Source organism: Caretta caretta, chromosome 3 (assembly GCF_965140235.1).
Source record: "Caretta caretta isolate rCarCar2 chromosome 3, rCarCar1.hap1, whole genome shotgun sequence".
Taxonomy (NCBI): domain Eukaryota; kingdom Metazoa; phylum Chordata; order Testudines; family Cheloniidae; genus Caretta; species Caretta caretta.
The window spans coordinates 40,144,491-40,164,291 of NC_134208.1; the positions used below are offsets into that span (position 1 = coordinate 40,144,491).

A 19,801-nucleotide genomic window follows, 5' to 3' on the forward strand; every position below is an offset into this window, starting at 1 on the left:
CCTCTAACTGCCAGAAGAGGGAAGTGGATAACAGGGGATGGACTACTCAATGATTGACTGTTCTGTTCATTCCCTTTGAAGCACCAGACATTGATCACTGTTGGAAGACAGAATACTGGGCTAGATGGACCATTGGTCTGACCCAGTATGGACGTTCTTATGTGCTAATCATCTGTAAGATATATCCTTTCCTATGCACAAAACTAAAACTCTCATTCAAGCTCTCACCATTTACATCTCAATTACTGCAACATCCTTCTCTCATCCTTCACACATACAACCTTGCCAGGCTCATGTGCATTCAGAATACTTCTGCAAAGATCATTTCCCGAGCCCATTGCTTTCACCATGTCACCTCTCTCTTTGCCAGAGTCCACTCCCACTCCACCACCCTCTATCACATCAAGCATAAGATGTTTGTTCTCATTTGCAAGACTCTTCCCTACCTACCATCTCTCATTTGTTATATAGAATTCAGCCCTCACCTACAACTGGGCCATGATCTCAGCCTCTATTACCCACTTGTTAAATTTCCTGGAAGCATCTTTGTACTTTCTCCCTTACTGCCCCTCATACTTGGGAGGAGCTCCCGGTTAGGGCTGCCACCTTTCTAATTGCTGGTAACTGGACCCCTGAGCCCTACCCCAAGGCCCCACCCCGCCTCTTCCCCAGACTCCACCCTTCTCACCCTATTCCCCGAAAGCCCCACACATGCTCTGCCTTCCCCGCCAAGGTCTCATCCCCATTGCTCACTCCTCTCTCCCAACGCCACTGGATCATCTCAAGGAGCCTGCCTTCAGGCAAGAGGCAGCCCCTGCTGAGCCGGGGCTGGCATGGGTTAATGACCCCGTACCTCCCTGCCACCCCATGGTAACCAGACTTTTGGTTCGAATGCTATTTAAAACCGAGCACCTGGCAACTCTAAATGGCACCTGGACACAGAAGCCAAAAACTAGACTGTCTGGGTGGCAACCCTATTCCCAGTAAATATCTGCAATACTAACTCATGATTCTCCTTAAAAACCCTCCTCAAAACTCTCCTTTGCCATGATGCCTACAAAAGACTTGACAACAGTTAAGCTGCTGGTGCACTGAGACCACAGCCTATCATGCTCACCAACAGTGTCTTATAGTTTCCTTGTACCTCCCTCCAATAGGAATGTCTGTATCCATCTGTTTCTTTCTTGTCTTTGTAAGCTTTTTGGAGCAGGGAGAGTCTTTTTCTTGTGTGTTTGGGGGGAGGGATAGCTCAGTGGTTTGAGCATGGGCCTGCTAAACCCAGGGTTGCGAGTTCAATCCCTGAGGGGGCCATTTAGAGATCTGGGGCAAAAATTGGGGATTGGTCCTGCTTTGAGCAGGGGGTTGGACTAGATGACCTCCTGAGGTCCCTTCCAACCCTGATATTCTATGAACCTATCAAAATGGGGTCCTGGTCCATCACTAGGGTTCCTAGGTGCTATGATAATACAAATTAATAATAATAGTGTGAGTAAAAGAGGAATCCCTAAAAACCATTAGGATTAAAAAGTTTCATGCGCACACACATACACACAAACTTCATTTAATGACAGTTAAATTTGAATCAGGACACATCTCACCAACTCAAAACCTGAAAAGCATGGAAAAAGTTAATGGTAAAGTCTCTTGTGTTCCTTGCCATTTTCACATTGTCTCGCTCAGCAAAATTCACATCTCGTTCAGTAAAATTCCCCAACCCTCCAAAAGGCCTTCATTTCCACCTCCAACAGAAACCAAAAAAACAACGTGTACTTAAACTTCCTCAAACTCGCACTGTGGCGCAGAACCTTAACAGTGACCTCAAATGCTGTTGCACAGATGCTCTCTCCCCAGTGCTGGTCATTCTCCCCACCGTGCTAACTGTTTTCTCCAAGCCCTTCCCACTCTTCCATCATGCTCTTCCTCCTCACCTTTCCACTGTCTCTCTGTCTAGCTAATTCCTTCCTAACATAACCTCACTGAAAGCACTGAAATAACAAACCAAAAAGTTGTGGAACTAATATGACATTTGCAACCAACTCATTGTGTATTCTGCTTGAAAGTTCTATCCTTTTCTCCTACCCTACATACGACTTTTCTATTTACATTGTAAGTGCTTTGGGGCAGGACTGTCTCTTGTTCTGTATCTGTACAGTGCCTATTACTATGGAAGCCTGTTCTCAATTGAACCCTAGACATTATTGTAATAAACATGATTCATAATTGTATCAACACATTGACTATCACACATTCAATTCATTTGGAAAGTTATTCTACCTTAACTTTGCTGAGATCATTGTTAGAGTGGTGCACTACCATCAGAGTATGACTAAGTTGGAACACATATTGCTTCATATCTCTTGGAAGTAGAAATACAAGGAATTTACAAGGTTTTTTGCCTATCACATTATTTCCATGGTTTTCAGGTTTTGAGCTCACAGGTTGTGTCCCAATGCAACCTTAATTGTCACTAAATGAAGATAGTGTATGTTTATTTCTTAGTGTTTTATATATAAGACACACATTCATTCATACACATGCACAGGGTTGATGAACCTTAGCAGATAGTTCCCCAGGATCAGGGAAATTAGAGAGGGAATTCACAAATGACTGAAATGTGAAAACACCTGCATTTTAATGTGTCAATTTACACATAATAGTTCTTAAAACTACAAATGTGTGTTACAGGGTGTTTTCTCATTATGCGAATTAAATAAAATCAGTTGTTTTTAAAAAGAAAAAAAACTTTGTAAACAACATTTGTCACATACAGCCATAACATCCCTTCACATAGGTCAACAGCAGGATTTGAACATTCAGACCAGAAATCTACCATTTGACCTACGAGAATAATTGCTAGTCTCTACTTAGTTCAGCCACTAGCGTATGATTTTATGCACACTCTCCCAGTGTATACATCTATTTTCTAGACAACAGTAGTATACTGAAGATCAGAAATTCTTAGTTCAGTACCAGGAGAAGAGTGTGGTTTAGCAGTTAGAGTCAGAACAACAAAATGTATTCAACTGCACCTGGATAGCTAGGATTTGAGTCTATCACATTAAAGTTCTGGGTTCTTCACCTGCAGTAACCTGAGGTAACCATTATCATTTATTTCTAAAATAGGTAGCCAGCTCATACATGACTGCTTTCTCAAGCAGTTAAGTGCATGGGAATAAAAGCTGTAGCTGGTCAAAAAAAATTTAGGAAACATTTTGCCAATCAAACCAAAATATTTTGTGGAAACGTATTGGTTTCAACTAAAATTTTGTTGGAAAGGTTTCTCAGGTCGAGGCTGGAATGTCTGGTCTGAGACAAAGAGATCCCTCCAGAATAGCCAAGACACGCATCTCACTTGTCTGATTCAGAGCAGCGACTTTAATCTGCATCTCCCACATCCTAAGTGAGTGCTCCAACTATTCAGCTATTGACTATTCTGCAGTGAGTTGCTCTCATGATTTTCCACAAAAAACAAAACAAAACAAAAATAAGCCCAACATTCTGAAGGTCTCATTCCTCCAATGAGGGAGGAAAACAAATGTCAAAACATCAGCATTTTTTGTTAAACAGAAATTTGTTTTCCCATCAGTCGTAATATAAACCCCAGTAGTACACATGAGATTTAAACTCATGAACTCCTCTTTCAAACCTTCCCCTAAACTACTGGGGAATTTAGTAGAGGAGTGTCACTTTCTACCCACCTCCCTAGGCGTATCATGTTATGTTGTTACTGATAAAAAGGCTTGGTAGAATTTGATTTCTTTTGGTTGCAATTTTGATGGATAATATTAATGTTTATTTTGAGCTTTTTTTTTTTTTACACTATTTTTATCAATTGACATTGTCACAGTGGGGGAAATTATGGGAGGGATCAGACAACTATGATGTAATGACCACAGATGATGAGATTCAAAAAGTTAAGAATTTTATAAAGCTTTAAAATACAAACTGTCAATATCACATGTCAAAAACCACAAATTAAATACTCTTAAATCAAACTTAATTTCTAAAGCAGCATTTTTCTTACTTTGTCTATCTGTAAATTTCAATGACCATTGCTGGAAATATTTTTTAGTAAGTTTGTGTGTATACTGTGAAATCGACATTTACCAATAAAAAACTAATCCTTCCAAGCCTACTGATAAATCTGATAGGTTTGACTTGGTGCATTTCTTTTCAGTTATGGAGAGAAAGTGAAAAATCATGACCCAGATTACCTAACATATAACTGATATGGTATTAACCAGAACATGAAGAGCAGCACATGAAGAAAAGCACAAACCCTAAAGTATTTAGATTTCCAAGGGGTGTCGGAAAAGAGGTAAGACATCCAGTAAAAAATTTAAAAAGGTCATTTTGCAAACCTTATAATTTTCTCTGTAGAAACCCAATTTTCAAAGCACCATGAAAAAGTCATAGTAGTAAAAATTAACTTTGTTAATTTTGTCATTGTAATGACATTTTTACAAAATAAAGGTTTAAAGCTTCAGTTAAACAGAAAAATTCTCACTCAACCTTACCTACGAAGTTATGACCAATGATTTCATAGTTAGTTTGCAAGTCTCCACTGTCAATGTAAAGGTCAGGAGTGGGTATTCCCATCTCTAGAAGTCTCTTTTCCATAAAGTATTTAGAGAGAAAAATCCATTAGATCCCTAATCTCTTTGAGTGTTGTTTCACATCACTGATGAACAGGAAACAATCTAATTTCCACAGCTTATTGGTATCGTTAGCCCAAACTCAGTTATATATTCAAACACTGACCTTTAAAATTAAAGAGATGTAATTTAACAAAGCTATAATTCAACTAAAATCTCTTGTCTGACAAGAATATAGAATACTATTAAAGACTATATTTGCCTGTGATATTAGCCTTTTAGAAAGGTAACTTTAAAGTGGACCCATCAGGGACCAGGATCCATCTTACAGATTGCAGTCAACTGTTCTCATAGAACAAAGCAGAAACTAATGAAGGAGCATCCCTTTGAAGTCCAATACTCACCAATAGAACTAGAGGTATGTGAAGGTCTGACCTATGTTGGCTGGACTCATAAAAGCAAGGAGTGTTCCCTTCAGAGAAAAGCCAGCCACTGCAAGACTCCCCCTTTCCTACCCTATCTGCCATTTTAGGTGATTAAAGGACTGGCCTGCTGTAATGCAGTGTCCCACACAGTCCTCCTCCTGTACTGTTCAAGATCAATAGGACTAATCATTAAAAGTCAACCAACTAGCATCAGGGAAACCATCTTCTCTTTACAGGTTTCTAAGGATCTGAAGCCCTCGGAGCAAATTCCTCCACTTCAGCTGGCCAAAACCCCAGCTCCAGCAGTACTCTACTTTCTGTACCGTGAAAAAGCTACCTTTAATTGGCATAGCTGAAAGTGGAAGCTTGCACAGTCACTTCCACAACAGGAGGCAATCTGCTGCTCCATAGTTGCGTTTCCTCCACTCTGCCAATGTTTCCAATCTCATCACTTATCTGTTAGATTCTCACAGTCTTCTGTGCCCTCTTTCTTACAGCATCCTCTGCACAATACAATCTCCCTGAACTCATCCACAGGCCCCTCCCTATTCTGTCCTCCTTCAAGTCCTTTTTGAAATACCTTCTGTTATGTTGACTATAATGATTCAAGTTGACTTCTATATAAATTGCATATAGATTGCTTCCTATTATTCCTTTTCCTCAGACCTCTCTGTCTACTTATTTGGATCTACTGTTTTCCCTTAAATTATAAGATTCTCAGATGAGGGACTGTCCTCCTTATGCATTTAGAAAGCCCACTTGGTGAGCACTATCAGAAATAAATAACAGCTTTCCACAACTATACGAATATTTACTCAATGTAGTATGACAATGCATATTATGCTAGATTTCTATACTAAGCAGGCACCTTTGTTAGCCAATAAAAAAGAAATGACACAACATAACAACATCCTTCTGAGAAGGAGTAAATCATCACTGAAGAGTCCCTTTTAAGTTAATTTTACTGCCAAAGGTACATAATTCATCATTAAAACTGTGCCAAAGGGTCAGAATGGGCATGAAGAAATGGAAGCTATGAGAATGAGTCACAGTTAAAAGGAAACAGAGCAGGAATTCTGACAGTGGTTAAAAAGGCAACTGAAAAACACAACCTAGAAGTCTGACACATTGAGTACATGATGAACCTCCACTAAAATATTTAAATTAAATTAAACAAAAATAAAAATGAGAGACAATTTGTAAATGTAACTGAAGGCAGGATGGCAGTCATTAAAATATACAGAATAAGGTGTGAGGCAGATGGAGACAAATAAGGTGTCAAAAACAGGAGAGTAAAATATGTTTGGGCTGTTGGGTTTACTACAAAAAATTAATTCCTTTTTAAAGTAAACACTGGTTATAAATCTGACTGTAAACAACCCAGACATTTTCTTCTTCCGCCTGATTACATAGACTCTAAGTGCGGGGAGCTTTGAGAAAACAAGAGAGGGTCTCCCTGCTCTCAGTTCTGGTGCCACAGCAGTCCCTGGCTTTCAAGAGTAACAACTGGAGAAAAGTCTTGCTTGGTCATAGGATAGAGAATATTCTGTGCAGACGGAATCTTCAGAGAATTTAACTGCCAAACTCTTAACACGCCTCTACTTATTTGTGAACTGAGTTTTTCAGAGGTTCATAACTTGACCCAATTTGGCCATATTTTCACTGGAATAGCTTAAGGCACACTTCTGACACTAAGTCAATCCCTTTGCCAAATTCCAGGCCCATTCCCCAACGCATAGATGCACTAGGGCTTTTCAGCAAAGAGCTGTAAGAATTTTTTTCACCTGGGCAAAATAACATATTTTCTACTACCTATGATCTGAGAAATGAGTGGACTGTTTGCACAGAAATTTTTCCACAAAAATTCAGCCTGATACAGATACCTGACGTCGAAATTTTTGCTCCAAATGGTTGAAGTTTGGCAAAGTTATAAGCAACTGAAAACAGGGTCTTATAATGGAAGGTGTCAGGCAACCTTAACTACAAGTGTTGCTAACTCCACTGTCTATAATAAATACATTAGGCTTTATTGCAGGGATGATATAATATAAAATAAATCTCTTATCCAATCTGGAGCTTGCCCCCAGATACCAAAAGACAAGAAAAACATTGTTTCTGGACTCAGCTGCTGACAAAAGGCCGCTCTACTCTGTGGTTTGAGTGGGCTGGAGCTGACCTGGATGTGCTGCAATTTCCAATACACATGGTAAAAAGTGACTTACTTACTTCCCCACAAACCAGTCCACTCCATTTTTTCCAAAACTGGTCTGTTAGTCACAGTGGGAATCACGAAATTCCCTCTCCAACCACACAAAACTTCCAGCTGTGCTTTACTGTCCTTAGTTATATTGATTCAGTACAGGGATTCCGCTATAGCCATGAAGTACATGAATGGCCTCCCAACATGCGTAATTCTTTAACTCTTTATCAAAGATTAAATATTCCAAAGAACCTCACTGCATCACATTTTTAAAAAGTTTAGATTACCCAAATAAAGAACTGAAATGATTCTGCAGACACGAACAGTTGGAGAAAAAGGCAGTTAAGGGAAAAGGCAGGGTTGCCAAAAGATTTCTCTAATGTATCGGTTTAACAAAGTTTGTATGATAATGACAGCTCACTGATTTAGCTGGTGAAATGTTTCCCTGAAACCAAAACAAGGGTTACAAGTCTTTACAAATGATTAAGAAAGTCTATAAAAAGTCCCAAAATAGAAACAATTTTAAAGAATTATTTTTCATTGTTTTGAATTTCCAATATCTGGCCTGAAATCCATTAAAACTTATCTGTGATACAAGGAGTCAATTTTTTCTAGTACCATATTTTATATGAAGTTAAAAAAAAACAGGAAAATTATAGTACATTTTGAACTTATAATTTCAGTAAAAACCATTTTTTTCTTGCGACCCAGTTGAAGAAAATTGTTGATGCCCACGACCCAACAGAGCTGGGGATGAGGGGTTTGCGGTGTGGGAGGGGGTCAGGGCTCCGGACTGGGGGTGTAGGCTCTGGGGTGTGGCTGGGGATGAGGGGTTTGGGGTGCAGGAAGGGGCTCCAGGTTTGGGGGGGCTCAGGGCTGGGGCGGAGGCACGGAGTTGGGGTGTGGGCTTACCTCGGTCAGCTCCTGGTCAGCAGCGCAGCAGGGGTGCAGAGGCAGGGGTCTTGCCTGTCCTGGCACTGCAGACTGCGCTGTGCCCCAGAAGCACAGTAGCAGGTTCAGCTCCTAGGCGGAGGTACACAAGTGGCTCCGCGTGACTCCCGCCCTCAGGCACCATCCCCCACAGCTCCCATTGCGGAGCTGGACCTGCAGCTGGCTGCTTCTAGGGTAGAGCGCAGTATCGGAACAGGTAGGGACAAGCCTTCCTTAGCCAGGTAGCACCACTGACGGGACTTTTAATGGCCCGGTCGGCAGTGCTGACCAAAGCCACTGCGACCCAGTCCCTTCCATTCTGCGACCCAGTTTTGGGTTGCAACCCACGGTTTGAAAACCACTGATCTAACAAAGATGAGGCAAAGAAGTGACTTTCATACATTATTAATAGAAAGTATCCTTTTACACCAATTAAACTATAGTTCAATCACTTTGCTCAATTCATTTGGAATTTCAAAACAAGTTCTTACTTGCAATAATTAAGTTCAACTTCTGATCCTTTAACCTTCAACTCATGCATTTTTAAGAGCGTATGTTCTGGGGAGGTTTAAAGACATACATTTTACTGGCTGCAGAAATTGGTTTAATTTGCTTTTGCTTAAGATGAAAAACAGAGTCCCAAGCCACTTGTGGTCAGAGGGAGAGTCAAACTTGGAAAACAGTACCTATACTATAGTTAAGAAACATCCATTTTACTTTTTATCTTTTATAGCTTGTTATACGTACCCTTTGAAAATTTTCTTAGCCCTCTACTTCAGTTATTCCTTTGGTTCCTTGCTTTTTTTATTTTATTTTAATAGTACTCCAACACTGGAGAAAAAATTAGTAAAAGACTTGAATACAGGTTAAAAATATTTTTCTTAAAAAAAATAAATAAAGAATTAGTACAAAGCCATAGCGAATAAAAGCTCAACTCAGGGGGCAGAAAAGAAATAAGGATTTTCCTAACATGCATTAACAGAAAAATGCATAACATGAAACAAGTTTAATTACTGAAGGAACAAATATTTACCTTTGTTGCAAGTTGTGACACAGAAGACGTAACTTCATCATGAAGAAACTGGTCCTTATTCTTCGGGGGGGGGGGGGCGGAGAAGGGGGGGAAGGAAGAAGAAGGCTACAGTCAGTTATAGCTGAACAATATGGAATACTTGTTTCAGAATATTCATGATGTCTTTATTTTACTCAGCTCATCTCAATGGTAACTTATTATGAAGATATGATATACAACTCAAATGTTTACAAAACTTAATGAAAAATGAAAGATGTAAACAAAATCTCATTCAGATCAATGCCAAGTTGTGTGTCAAAAGTTATAAATAGCCAAACTGTCACAATATATAAAAGTAAAGAAATAAAACTTCCACCAGGGATTCTCTCTACCTCAACATTCTATTGATGTTGTTTTGATCTATATTTGAAGCCTCATTTCGATGACCATGTTTTATACATTACTATCTCATGTATAGAGCTATTTTTTTCCTTGGATGTAATTTTATTAGTTCTCACAAGTTAAGCAAGATAAAGCCTGCTCAACGGGTCAAGCTTGCTCATTATATAGACTGGAGGCTTCCAAGGAAAACCAAAGTACTGCAGGAAGTGGTAGCACATTTCTCTTCAACTCAGAGCTAAAACTATTATCCTATTGGGCCACAAGTATACCATGCTGCCACAGGTACTGTCTTCAGAATGAGACAAAGTATGATCCTAATCACTTGTGCTAACTAGAGACTCTATGCATGTCTTCCTTAACATCCTGCCCAAATTCTATTCTTCTTACCCAAATTCCCCACTATGGGCTATATTCTCCTACTTCAGTTCCTGTCCCTAAATGTGGTGTAGTGTTTCGGGAACCATTACACTGGCTGTTATATCCCAGAGAAAGCTGCATTTTGGAGATAAGTATAGTGATCTCTACAGGAGATCTCCACAACAGTAGCAGACCTAGTTGTTAGAGTACAGGACAACGTCAGGACCTCCTGGGATCACAAAGAACTAAAAAATTACTTGCTGGGGCTTTTGGAAAATCAGTTAGCTAACCAAAATGCAGAGGTTATCTTTAAAATTGGAGAATACTACTACAGATGAGAGTTGAAAGGATTAAAGAGTACTTTACAGTACTTTAATGATGAAAAAAGTGTTATACAAATTCTAAGTATTATTAAATGGTTAATAATTTTCTTTTTAAAAATGTTGAGGCTTTGAAAAGGAGCTATATTAAAAATAAAGTCCCCCCATTTTCACCTCACTCCTTTGTCAGCTCTAAAAGAGTTGGCCCAGTTTACAAGGCCTTACACTCTACTTCATGGCACATCTCTTTTTTGACGTTTAGATGTAATGCTGCATCCAATCAATTCAAAATTTCTGAGAATGCTCTAGGCATCAATGGGGAGAAACCTACTCATTTTGGTGAAAAGTGAAAAAAATAAAAGGAGGAAATGGGGGACCCACAGAGCACCTGGCATCTGGTTAGCAGAGCTACCAGTTTCAGCAACCTCTTTCACTGTCTATAGAGCAAAGAACCAGTTGGTGGCAGCCAGTAAACACAGTCCATCATACCAAGAGGAAGAGGAAAAAGCCAGTTAAACATTTCCCTCCACACTTATTATATCTTTATAAATATATATATTGAACACAGTGATTTCAAGATGATAATTATTACTATTAATGAAACTACGTTCACTGCTATTTTTCTTTCAGCACCACACATTACTAAATGCTTTTATGATTGATAAATAATAGTATATATTTATTTCTCCTATTATTATAAGTGGGAAGGGATTAGAAGGGGTTTTTTTTTATTTTAAAAAAAAGGTTTTATTCTAGAATTTCTCTACCTGCATATTTCATGCTCAGTTTCCTTTACCATGCCAATTTTTCCTATATAATAATTTTTGATGTTCAAATTATTTCAGAATTATTCACTGTAATTTAGGTTTGGATAATGTACAATATTACACTATTTCTTTTCACTTACATGTTGAACTCGTAGGGCTACAGTCTTCTGTTGCTGAACAAGTAACTAAATGCTAATGTTCCATGCATTTGGTAAACTCTGATCAACAACTTAAAAGCAAATTTCCAGGTTTGGCAATAGAATGTCAGTACACACAAGTTTCCACAAGGAAACACAAGTGTCCTTTTGTTGAACATACTGCAAACCATAAAGTACTCAAGGGATTAACTCAATAAGCTACAAACTTTTTTGTATAAAGATTATACTGTTGATCTACTTTTCCTCAGTTTCTCTTGTGGTTAAGTAATAAACTAGCCTCTTTTGATCATTCACTTTTAATAATAAATCTAAGCTGAGAAACCTGGTTAAACACAAAGAATGTACCAAAAGGGGGGGCATACAGGACAAGAGCTGCCCTACTACATAAATGGCAAATTATTAATTATTTCCAATCAGTGCGTCAACCTCATACTATAAGTCTGGATGTCAAAAATCAAAAGCATGAACAAAGTATACAATTTATAGCAAAAAGAAATAATCTGTAAAACGGATTTGGGTAACGATCACTTTTACTGTAAATCCTTTAAATGTAAATTGTTGCTCTCCTGCTCACCTGTCTTAATTATTTCCCCCACAATTGATCAAGGAATTAGGCATTGTAATTTTAAAATGTCTACACTGTGGTGATTACAAGTGTAGGCTAGGTTAAAAACTTGACATATTTAATTTCTCAGGGAAAATAGCAAAGAATATTCCCAGCCTCCCTCCATGCCTGAAAATATGCATAGAAAAAGGGATCTGAAAATCACCCAGGAAACTACAAGCCTGCAAATTAGCCTCTATAGTTGGAAAGATTCCTGAGTCATGGATTACAGATCAAACAGTAAAACAACGATATAGGCCGATCAGAGACCGTCATAACAGATTTAGAAGAGGTGGTCATGCCACCTGATTAACTTCTTCAAAGAAGTGACAACGAGAGCTGTTGCGAAGTAGTAGATAGTTTACTAGAGTTCAAGGTGGCTTTGGTACAGTATCAAAAGAGATACAGAGGGCTAAGTATATTATTAAGGCAGAATTTCTTCTTGTCTGGATTAAGAGTTGGCTTCAAAGACAAAAGGCAATGGTAAATGTATACAGCTTCAGGTACGAAGGAAGCAACAAGAGGTAACCGAGTGACATTGACATTATGCACCATTTTGTTTGTTGTGCATGAATATATCTGGAAAAAGGGACAGTGCAGGCAGGTATACATATTTACAGTCATGAAACTAAGAGGTCAAATCAACATTAGAAGATGAGCGATCGCGTTTAAATGAACACAGAAAGAACTGACGTTGTAAAAGCTTTAGTGACGTATTTCATTTAATATTACAACAACTTCCTGAAATAAAATTAACTTGGGTTGGAGATGAGCACTGTCACATGACTCTCCATACAGATGTTAGAAAAACTAGATCTGCACTTTTCGGAAGATATTTAGAAGGGCTGTGTGTATCAATATTACTCAGCCATAACTCTTTTACGTCTAGGACATAAGGCTACATGTTCAAGTGCAATGCAATGATTTGGATGTATATCCGATGTTGATTACTAAAGGTGCTGCATTGTAAGGTGCCAGCCTTTCGAAAAGTCATAAATCAAAGATCCTTCTGCTAGCCTCCAGTGGATGGGAACTAGAACAGGTGGTCTAATGATAAGATTGCCAAGATTTTAGGCTTCATTTTGTGAGATTCATTTGCCTATTTTTACAGCAAAGTAGCTAAAATCCATTTGGACAGACTATACAATTTTAGACTTACCTATGACTATCACTGATGAAAAATATTAACTAGATTACTTCAGAGGAAGAGCAGATTCAAGATACTCATTAGGGGGTCAACCATTGTTTTCTTATACAAAAAAAAATTCTTTTTCACCCCCAAAGCTATTCATGATCAAAACCTAAAACGTATCTACACTACCAAAATACACCATCTTTAATTGTAATTGTGAATAAAACATGTTGTAACATGCTTTATTCTGCCCACAAATGTGTTTTTTTCCACAGGTAAATATCTAGATTAAAACAACTTTTTTTTTTTCTGTCCATACAGAGCCTAAAAGAAACTACTGTAAAGCAACTGGGTAATAAGCATGTTTTAAAACCATGTTTAAATGTGACTATTTATGTTCAGAAGACTGGCCTATGGAAAGTCATCACAGTTAGATCTCTACCAGCCTGAAAAGCAGTAATCGAAGTCTTACCTTGATCTAGTTATGAAAACCTTGTTTACTGTATGGAATTTTTACAAAAACGTCTGTCAGCACTGATGGACAATTTTTGCAGAAATTCTCTGATGCAGTTGAGGCTCAAGCAGCAGAGCCCCAGTATAGCTGTTTGTTGCCACTTCTGATCATATTCACATTGTCTTAAGTTACATTGTGTTTCCACATCATTTTTGCCTTACATGTTTTCATCTTTGAATGGGAGGCAGCATTGTTTGCTTGAAGTTAGAAAAGAAGACAGAGTAAGGATACAAGAGCTCAATTCCTGACTCTTCCACCTGCTTACTGTGTGTTCTTATGCAAGACACTCAACATATCTGCATTTCAGTTTTCTACATCTATCAAATGGAATTAATACTTGTCTACCTTTGTGAAGTGTTCTAGATTTTTGGATGAAAGACAATAGATATGTGAAAGTATTATTAGACCATGAGTTTAAATAATAATTTTCTGCATTTTCAATTTCCATTCTCCACCTCCACCACTCATGCAATACATCAGTGTGCACATACACAGGACAACACAGCACTGGACAACACAACTACAAACATCTTCTAATCCCCAGACCGTCACATTACTGGTATTGTTTCATTGCTGACAATGAGATTGATGTTTCATCTTCAAGGATCACTTTATGACCTTACTGTGAGGAAAAACAGCAAAAGACTGTTGGAGGGGAAAAGGTGATCAAGCACAGATGCTCACAAACTCTTTAATATGTGGATCACATTTTAATAGAGTGAGTTTCATGGACCACCATCTCTTTCATTCCAGATTGCATGAACCACCTCCTTTCCCATTCACAATTGTGTACTTTACTGTCATTACCACATGCAAGAATATTAACTTTAGTAAGTATTTAATGTATTTTAAACTTTTCAAATGCTGTTTAGCAGATGCAAAGAAGAGAGAGGACCAGCATGTTGTGACCAGAAAATGCTTCATGGACCACAAGTTGAGAACTACTGAATTGGCATACACAATTCCTTTAAGGATATCTCTTCTGCATTTTTCTGCTTGGTTGCTGAGTTTTTTGGTTCACTCTTTCTTAACAAAAGCATCTAGAAGTCTCAAATTCTTTTAAACTATTTGTTTAAATGCCCTTATTTGCGCGCTAATTCCATAGGTTTAATACTTTATGTGAAATATTGTGAAAGTTCTACCTGAATGCCAAAATTGATTGTGATTTCAGTTGACAGACTTTTTCCATCAATATGAGGAGTTTCTTTTTATTAAAAGAGGCAAAGAGTCCTGTGGCACCTTATAGACTAACAGACCTATTGGAGCCACAGGACTCTTTGTCACTTTTACAGATCCAGACTAACACGGCTACCCCTCTGATCTTTTTATTACATATTTTAATTCTTCCCATTATTTTGTGTACTTCTATACTAAGCCACCTCAACCTTCTCAAGTGGAGTTAGGATCAAAAGATCATGTTATTTAGACTTTTCTCATTATAGATGTTTTTTAAAAAGGAACACCATTGAACCATACAAAACAAAGTATTGCTGGTCAGAAAAAGGAATGTGCATGATGCTGGAAGTTCTGACATTTCAAATCAAGATAAAAAGTAAAAATATTAAAATATTTTGTGGAATGGAAATTCTGAAACATTTTGATTTTACCAAACAACATTTTCTGAGGGAACGCTGTTCCATCAAAATTTTTTAGCCACGCTCTACCTAAAAGGTGACATCTCACCCACACAGTAAAGTGCATATTTGTTACATGCCTCCTGATCCAGAAAATAAGCCCTCCAATGCTGAGAATGCAGTCACACCATTTGGAAAGAACACATCATTTGACGCATATATTTATAAGTGCCCAGAGGCATTCTGACAAGACAGACACTCCAGCTGAAAACTCAAAAGCTCTCCCCCATCAGTTCTGGCAACATGAGCCAGTTTAGCATCTGAAAAGAAGTTTTCAAATGCTGAAGCTGAACACACTATTTTGAAGATTTATTATCTAATCCACTGTTTTGTTTGGTATGTTGCTTTTAGTACCAATTTTGATGTTAACATAGGCCTATCTGTACTGTACTTCTATACTAGACCTAATACTGTAGTCCTTTCTCAGGCAAAGCTCCCACTGAACTCTTTGGGAGTTTTATCTAAGTAAGGATGAGAAGATCAGACACTATTTATTTGCTGCAGAATTCATGCACTAGTTTTGTTTAATTAGTCTCCACACGTGAATCTGTAACTTGAGTGTGCAATTATTGGCAAAAGGTTTTTACTCCATTACTAACTTCATTTTTTATTTTAAACCATCATCTTCTACCGAATCCTCAATTGATTAAAAGTTTAACTTAGATGGAAAAGCTTAATTCTCTTTCAGAAATTGGGTATTTTAATTTACTTCCTCTAAGTTATTATTTTATATGTATTACAATAGCACCAAGAGGTCCCAAACAATATGCACTGTACAAACATATAGAAAGACATTAATTAGCTGATTTCTTATGGGCAGTATAGAGGAGGTGAATCTTGAGGAGAGAACTGAAGGAGAAGAGGATAGTGGCTTTATGGATCTGTTAATAGAGCATTCCATGCATAAAGGCCAGCATGGAAGAAGACACTGAAATATTTGTGAAAAGCTGACAAAGTTGGCATGCCTGGGAGCAGAGCAGAAGTGGCACACTAAATGACATGACAAGAGACAAAAGCAGAGTTATGAGGGGCCTTGAACTTAATGTAATGAAGCAGGGGAAGCCAGCTGTGGCCATTGCGGCCTTGAGGGGTACCCCATCCACACCAGTGGAATGACTGACCCAGATAAGGGGGATGTGGGGCACAGGAGGAAGAGAGTGAGATGCACCGGGACATAATGGAGCTTCTCCATCAGCAAACTCAGATGCTGCAGACTCTTGTAGACATTCAGGTTCACTAATCCTGGGCTCGACTCCCATTGCAGTCTGTGAAGAACTGCAGCACAGTACCTCCCTACATGCCACCTCAGCATTCCACATGGCTTCAGCACCCGCATGCCTACCCCTACCACTCCACACCTGGGGAAAAATGGACAACCACAGCTTCGCATATACTGATCCGTGAGAACCACAGTTGATGTATGTGTAGCCATAGTGGACATCAGTGTTCCTTCCTCTTTTCATTAATTAAGGTTCAATTTTTTTAAATTTAAATGTGTTTACTTGTAAGTTCTTCAGGTATTTTTGGAGCTGTTTTTTGTAAGTAAATAAAACTCTTTTGTTTTGAAAGTTATTCGTTGTTGTTGGTTTACAACACATGGTATATAAAGCCTGCTTGCAGTGAAAGTAGTGGTCTTGTACACTCACAACCCATAGGATTAATGCCAAACAATGCAGTCATCATAAACACACAGCAAGCACCCCAATATTAATAGATCCACTGTCAGTGATATATGCACAGATGTGCATCTAGCACCAAACAATTCCTAACAGGCCCCCAAACTGTTAAGCCAGGTTGAGCACAGTACACTGCAGCACATTAATGTGGCTTTCTTTTAAAGCTCTCCTTCAAAGTCTCCCTGAGTATAGCTCTGTGCTAAGTTCTTCTAATAGCCCTTGTGTCTGGCTGTTCAAACACAGCCGACAGCCACTCCACCTCTGCCCTCCAACCCTGCAGCAACTTTTCCCCCTTTGCTTCACAGATATTAAGCAAGACACAACAGGCAGCTATAATCATTGGATATTTCTCGCACTGAGATCCAATCTGGTGAGTAAACAACACCAGTGTCCTTTCAATCTACCAAAAGCTCATTCAATTGTCATTCTACACCTGCTGAACCAGTAGTTGAATCTTTCCTCAGTCCTGTTGAAATGAACGGTGTACAGCTTCATGAGCCAGAAGAGTGAGGGGTAGGCTGGACCCCGCAGGATCGCTATCGGCATTCAAACATTGCCAGTGATAATCCGCAGGTTGTGAAAGAAGGTCCCTGCTTGTAGCTTTTTGAACAGGCCTGTGTTGTTAAAGATGTGAGCATCGTGCACATTTCCTCACCAGTCAACACTAATGTCAGTGAAACATGCACAGTGAGCCACCAACACCTGCACAACTATGAAAAAGTAACCCATTCTGTTGAGGTACTCCGCGGCAAGATACTCTGGGGCCAAAAAAGGGATGTGCATGCTATCAACTGCTCCACCACAGTTCAGGAACCCCATAGATACAAAGCCATCCACTACATCCTGCACACTGCTGAGAATCTCAGTCCTGAGTAGCAGGAGACAATTAATGGCCCTCACGGTGGATTTGCCCGCTCCAAAATGACTTTCCATGGACCAGTAGTAATCTGGCATTGCAAGTTTCCCTAGTGTGATCGCTACTCACTTCTCCACCAGCAGTGCAGCTCTCTGTTTGGTGTCCCTGCACTGGATAGCTGGGGTGAGCTCAGTACACTGATCCAGGAATGTGGCCTTGAGCATCCGAAAGTTCTACAGCCACTACTCATCATCCCAAACCTGCACTATGATGAGATCCCACCAGTCAGTGCTCGTTTCTTGGGCCCAGAAGCAGCTGCTCAGTGAACGCCATCAATAACCTTGAAATAATTCTCACCATGTCCCACAGCAAAACAACTGCCAGGAACAACAACAACTGACATCATGTTCCCTGTGGTTCTTCTTGAAGCTCTGCAAATACCAGAGAAGCATAAATCCTGTGCTTGCAATGCTCATGACAATAGTGCAGAGCTGTGCAGGCTACATGCTTCTGCCAGAGACAGCAGGCAGCGACAAGTCTTACACAGATTCGTGGGAATTTGAAAATTGGCACAAAAATTATGGGACAGAGATATTATGGGATGAAGAACACTGCATTATAGGAAGTTGACCCATTGCTCCCAGTCACCCCTGTGTGACTCAGTTCTGTCCCACCATGCATTGCCAAAACTACTCAAAAGACTGTCCATGGATACCTGTCCATGGTGCACCACACACTCCATCAACACAGCACTCCTCGTGGGTATGCACAATGCCAACAAAAGGAGCCAAGTATGCCTGTGCACAAGCAATGTGCACAAGCACTAACTCTGCCAACATAACTGGTGTCAGCAAAACTTTGTAGTGTAGATATGGCCTCACTGTCAATAGCTGTGATTTTTATGGACTAGAGGGGAGCAATGTAGGCATTAGGGAGGCCATAGAGGGGGGTGGTTACGGTAATCAGGATGGGAGATAAGGGCCTGCAGAAGTTTCTGTTGTCTGGGCAGAAAGAAAAAGGCAGACTTTAGAGATGTTACTGAGTAAGAAGCAACAAGATTTGGACATAGACGAACTGTGCAGTGTAAAGAAAGGAAGAAGTCAAATACAACAGGTGACAGTAAGGATGGTGGTGTTGGCTACTGTGGGAGAAAGCAGGAAGTAGAGGTTTGGGGATAAAGAAAGAGTTATTTTGCAGTGATTTCAAAGAGAAAGAATAATAAGCAGGATTGGACTGAAGTAGACTGATCTACCTCTCTTCTCCTGACCTACAAGTCATCAATGTAAAGATGGTAATAGAAACAATGTGAGCAAATAAGACAGTGTAAAAGGAGGAGAGAAAGGGACAGAAAAAGAGCTCTGTGGGACCTTTATGGAGAGTTGGAGAAAGAAGGAGGACTTACTTAAAGAATTGCCGAAGGAGGGATCAGAGAAGTAGGAGGAGAACCATGAAAGGACAGTCATGAAAGCCAAGGAAAAATAATGTTTCAAGAAAATGTGTACATCTGACAAAGTCAAAACCAGTAGAGTTCAAGAATGATAAGGATGGAATAGACTACTTCAATTTTGGCCAGGAAGAACTTGTCAAGAGAAGTTTTGCTGAATGGAGGAGACCCAGGATGGAATTGCAAAGACAGGAATGAGGCAATGTTGAAAGCGACATAATTTGAGGAAATGGAAAGTGAAGGGGAGAAGTTAGTTGGATTAACATTTACTGCTTTCACTTTTTAACAAAAATAATTAGATTTAATTATAAACAAAATTGAAATACTAATACTTTAGTCCATTCCTGACTTTTAGTAGAGTACCCCAAATCTCTAAATGAAGAACCAAGAATGAAATTAAAGTAGAAATATGACTGGCTTACAGTCTAAATCAGAATGTGCCTGTTAGCAGACTCTTTTCTCTGAAGCAAAAAGACAAAGACCTCATTCTCCAAATCAGTCAACTTAGCCAAACTGTTCATGGAACTTTACTATTTTTTGATCCTTAACATCAAAAACTGATGTCATTGCCCTTATTTGATTTATTTCACTAATATACATCTGAAAGCTTTACTAATTTCTTATCCACTCCTTCAGGGCCTGTGTGAGTTTTATTAATTTAACATGAAAGCTTGTGTCAAAACTGTACCAAAGACTTTTAAACACATTAATTAAAAAGATAACTAAATTTCTGTAGAGCTCAGCTTTGAAATGTTCAGTGAACAGGTCTAAACTG

General features: G+C 39.1%; 1 protein-coding gene across 1 annotated transcript in view; it reads right to left on the bottom strand.

The window, feature by feature from the left end:
• Window positions 1-19,801, bottom strand: part of TDRP (testis development related protein) — a 38,079-nt gene that overhangs the window by 14,258 nt on the left and 4,020 nt on the right. The window contains 1 exon segment of the mRNA XM_048845359.2: window positions 9,184-9,243. Within this exon segment, the coding sequence (XP_048701316.2) occupies window positions 9,184-9,243 (60 nt within the window).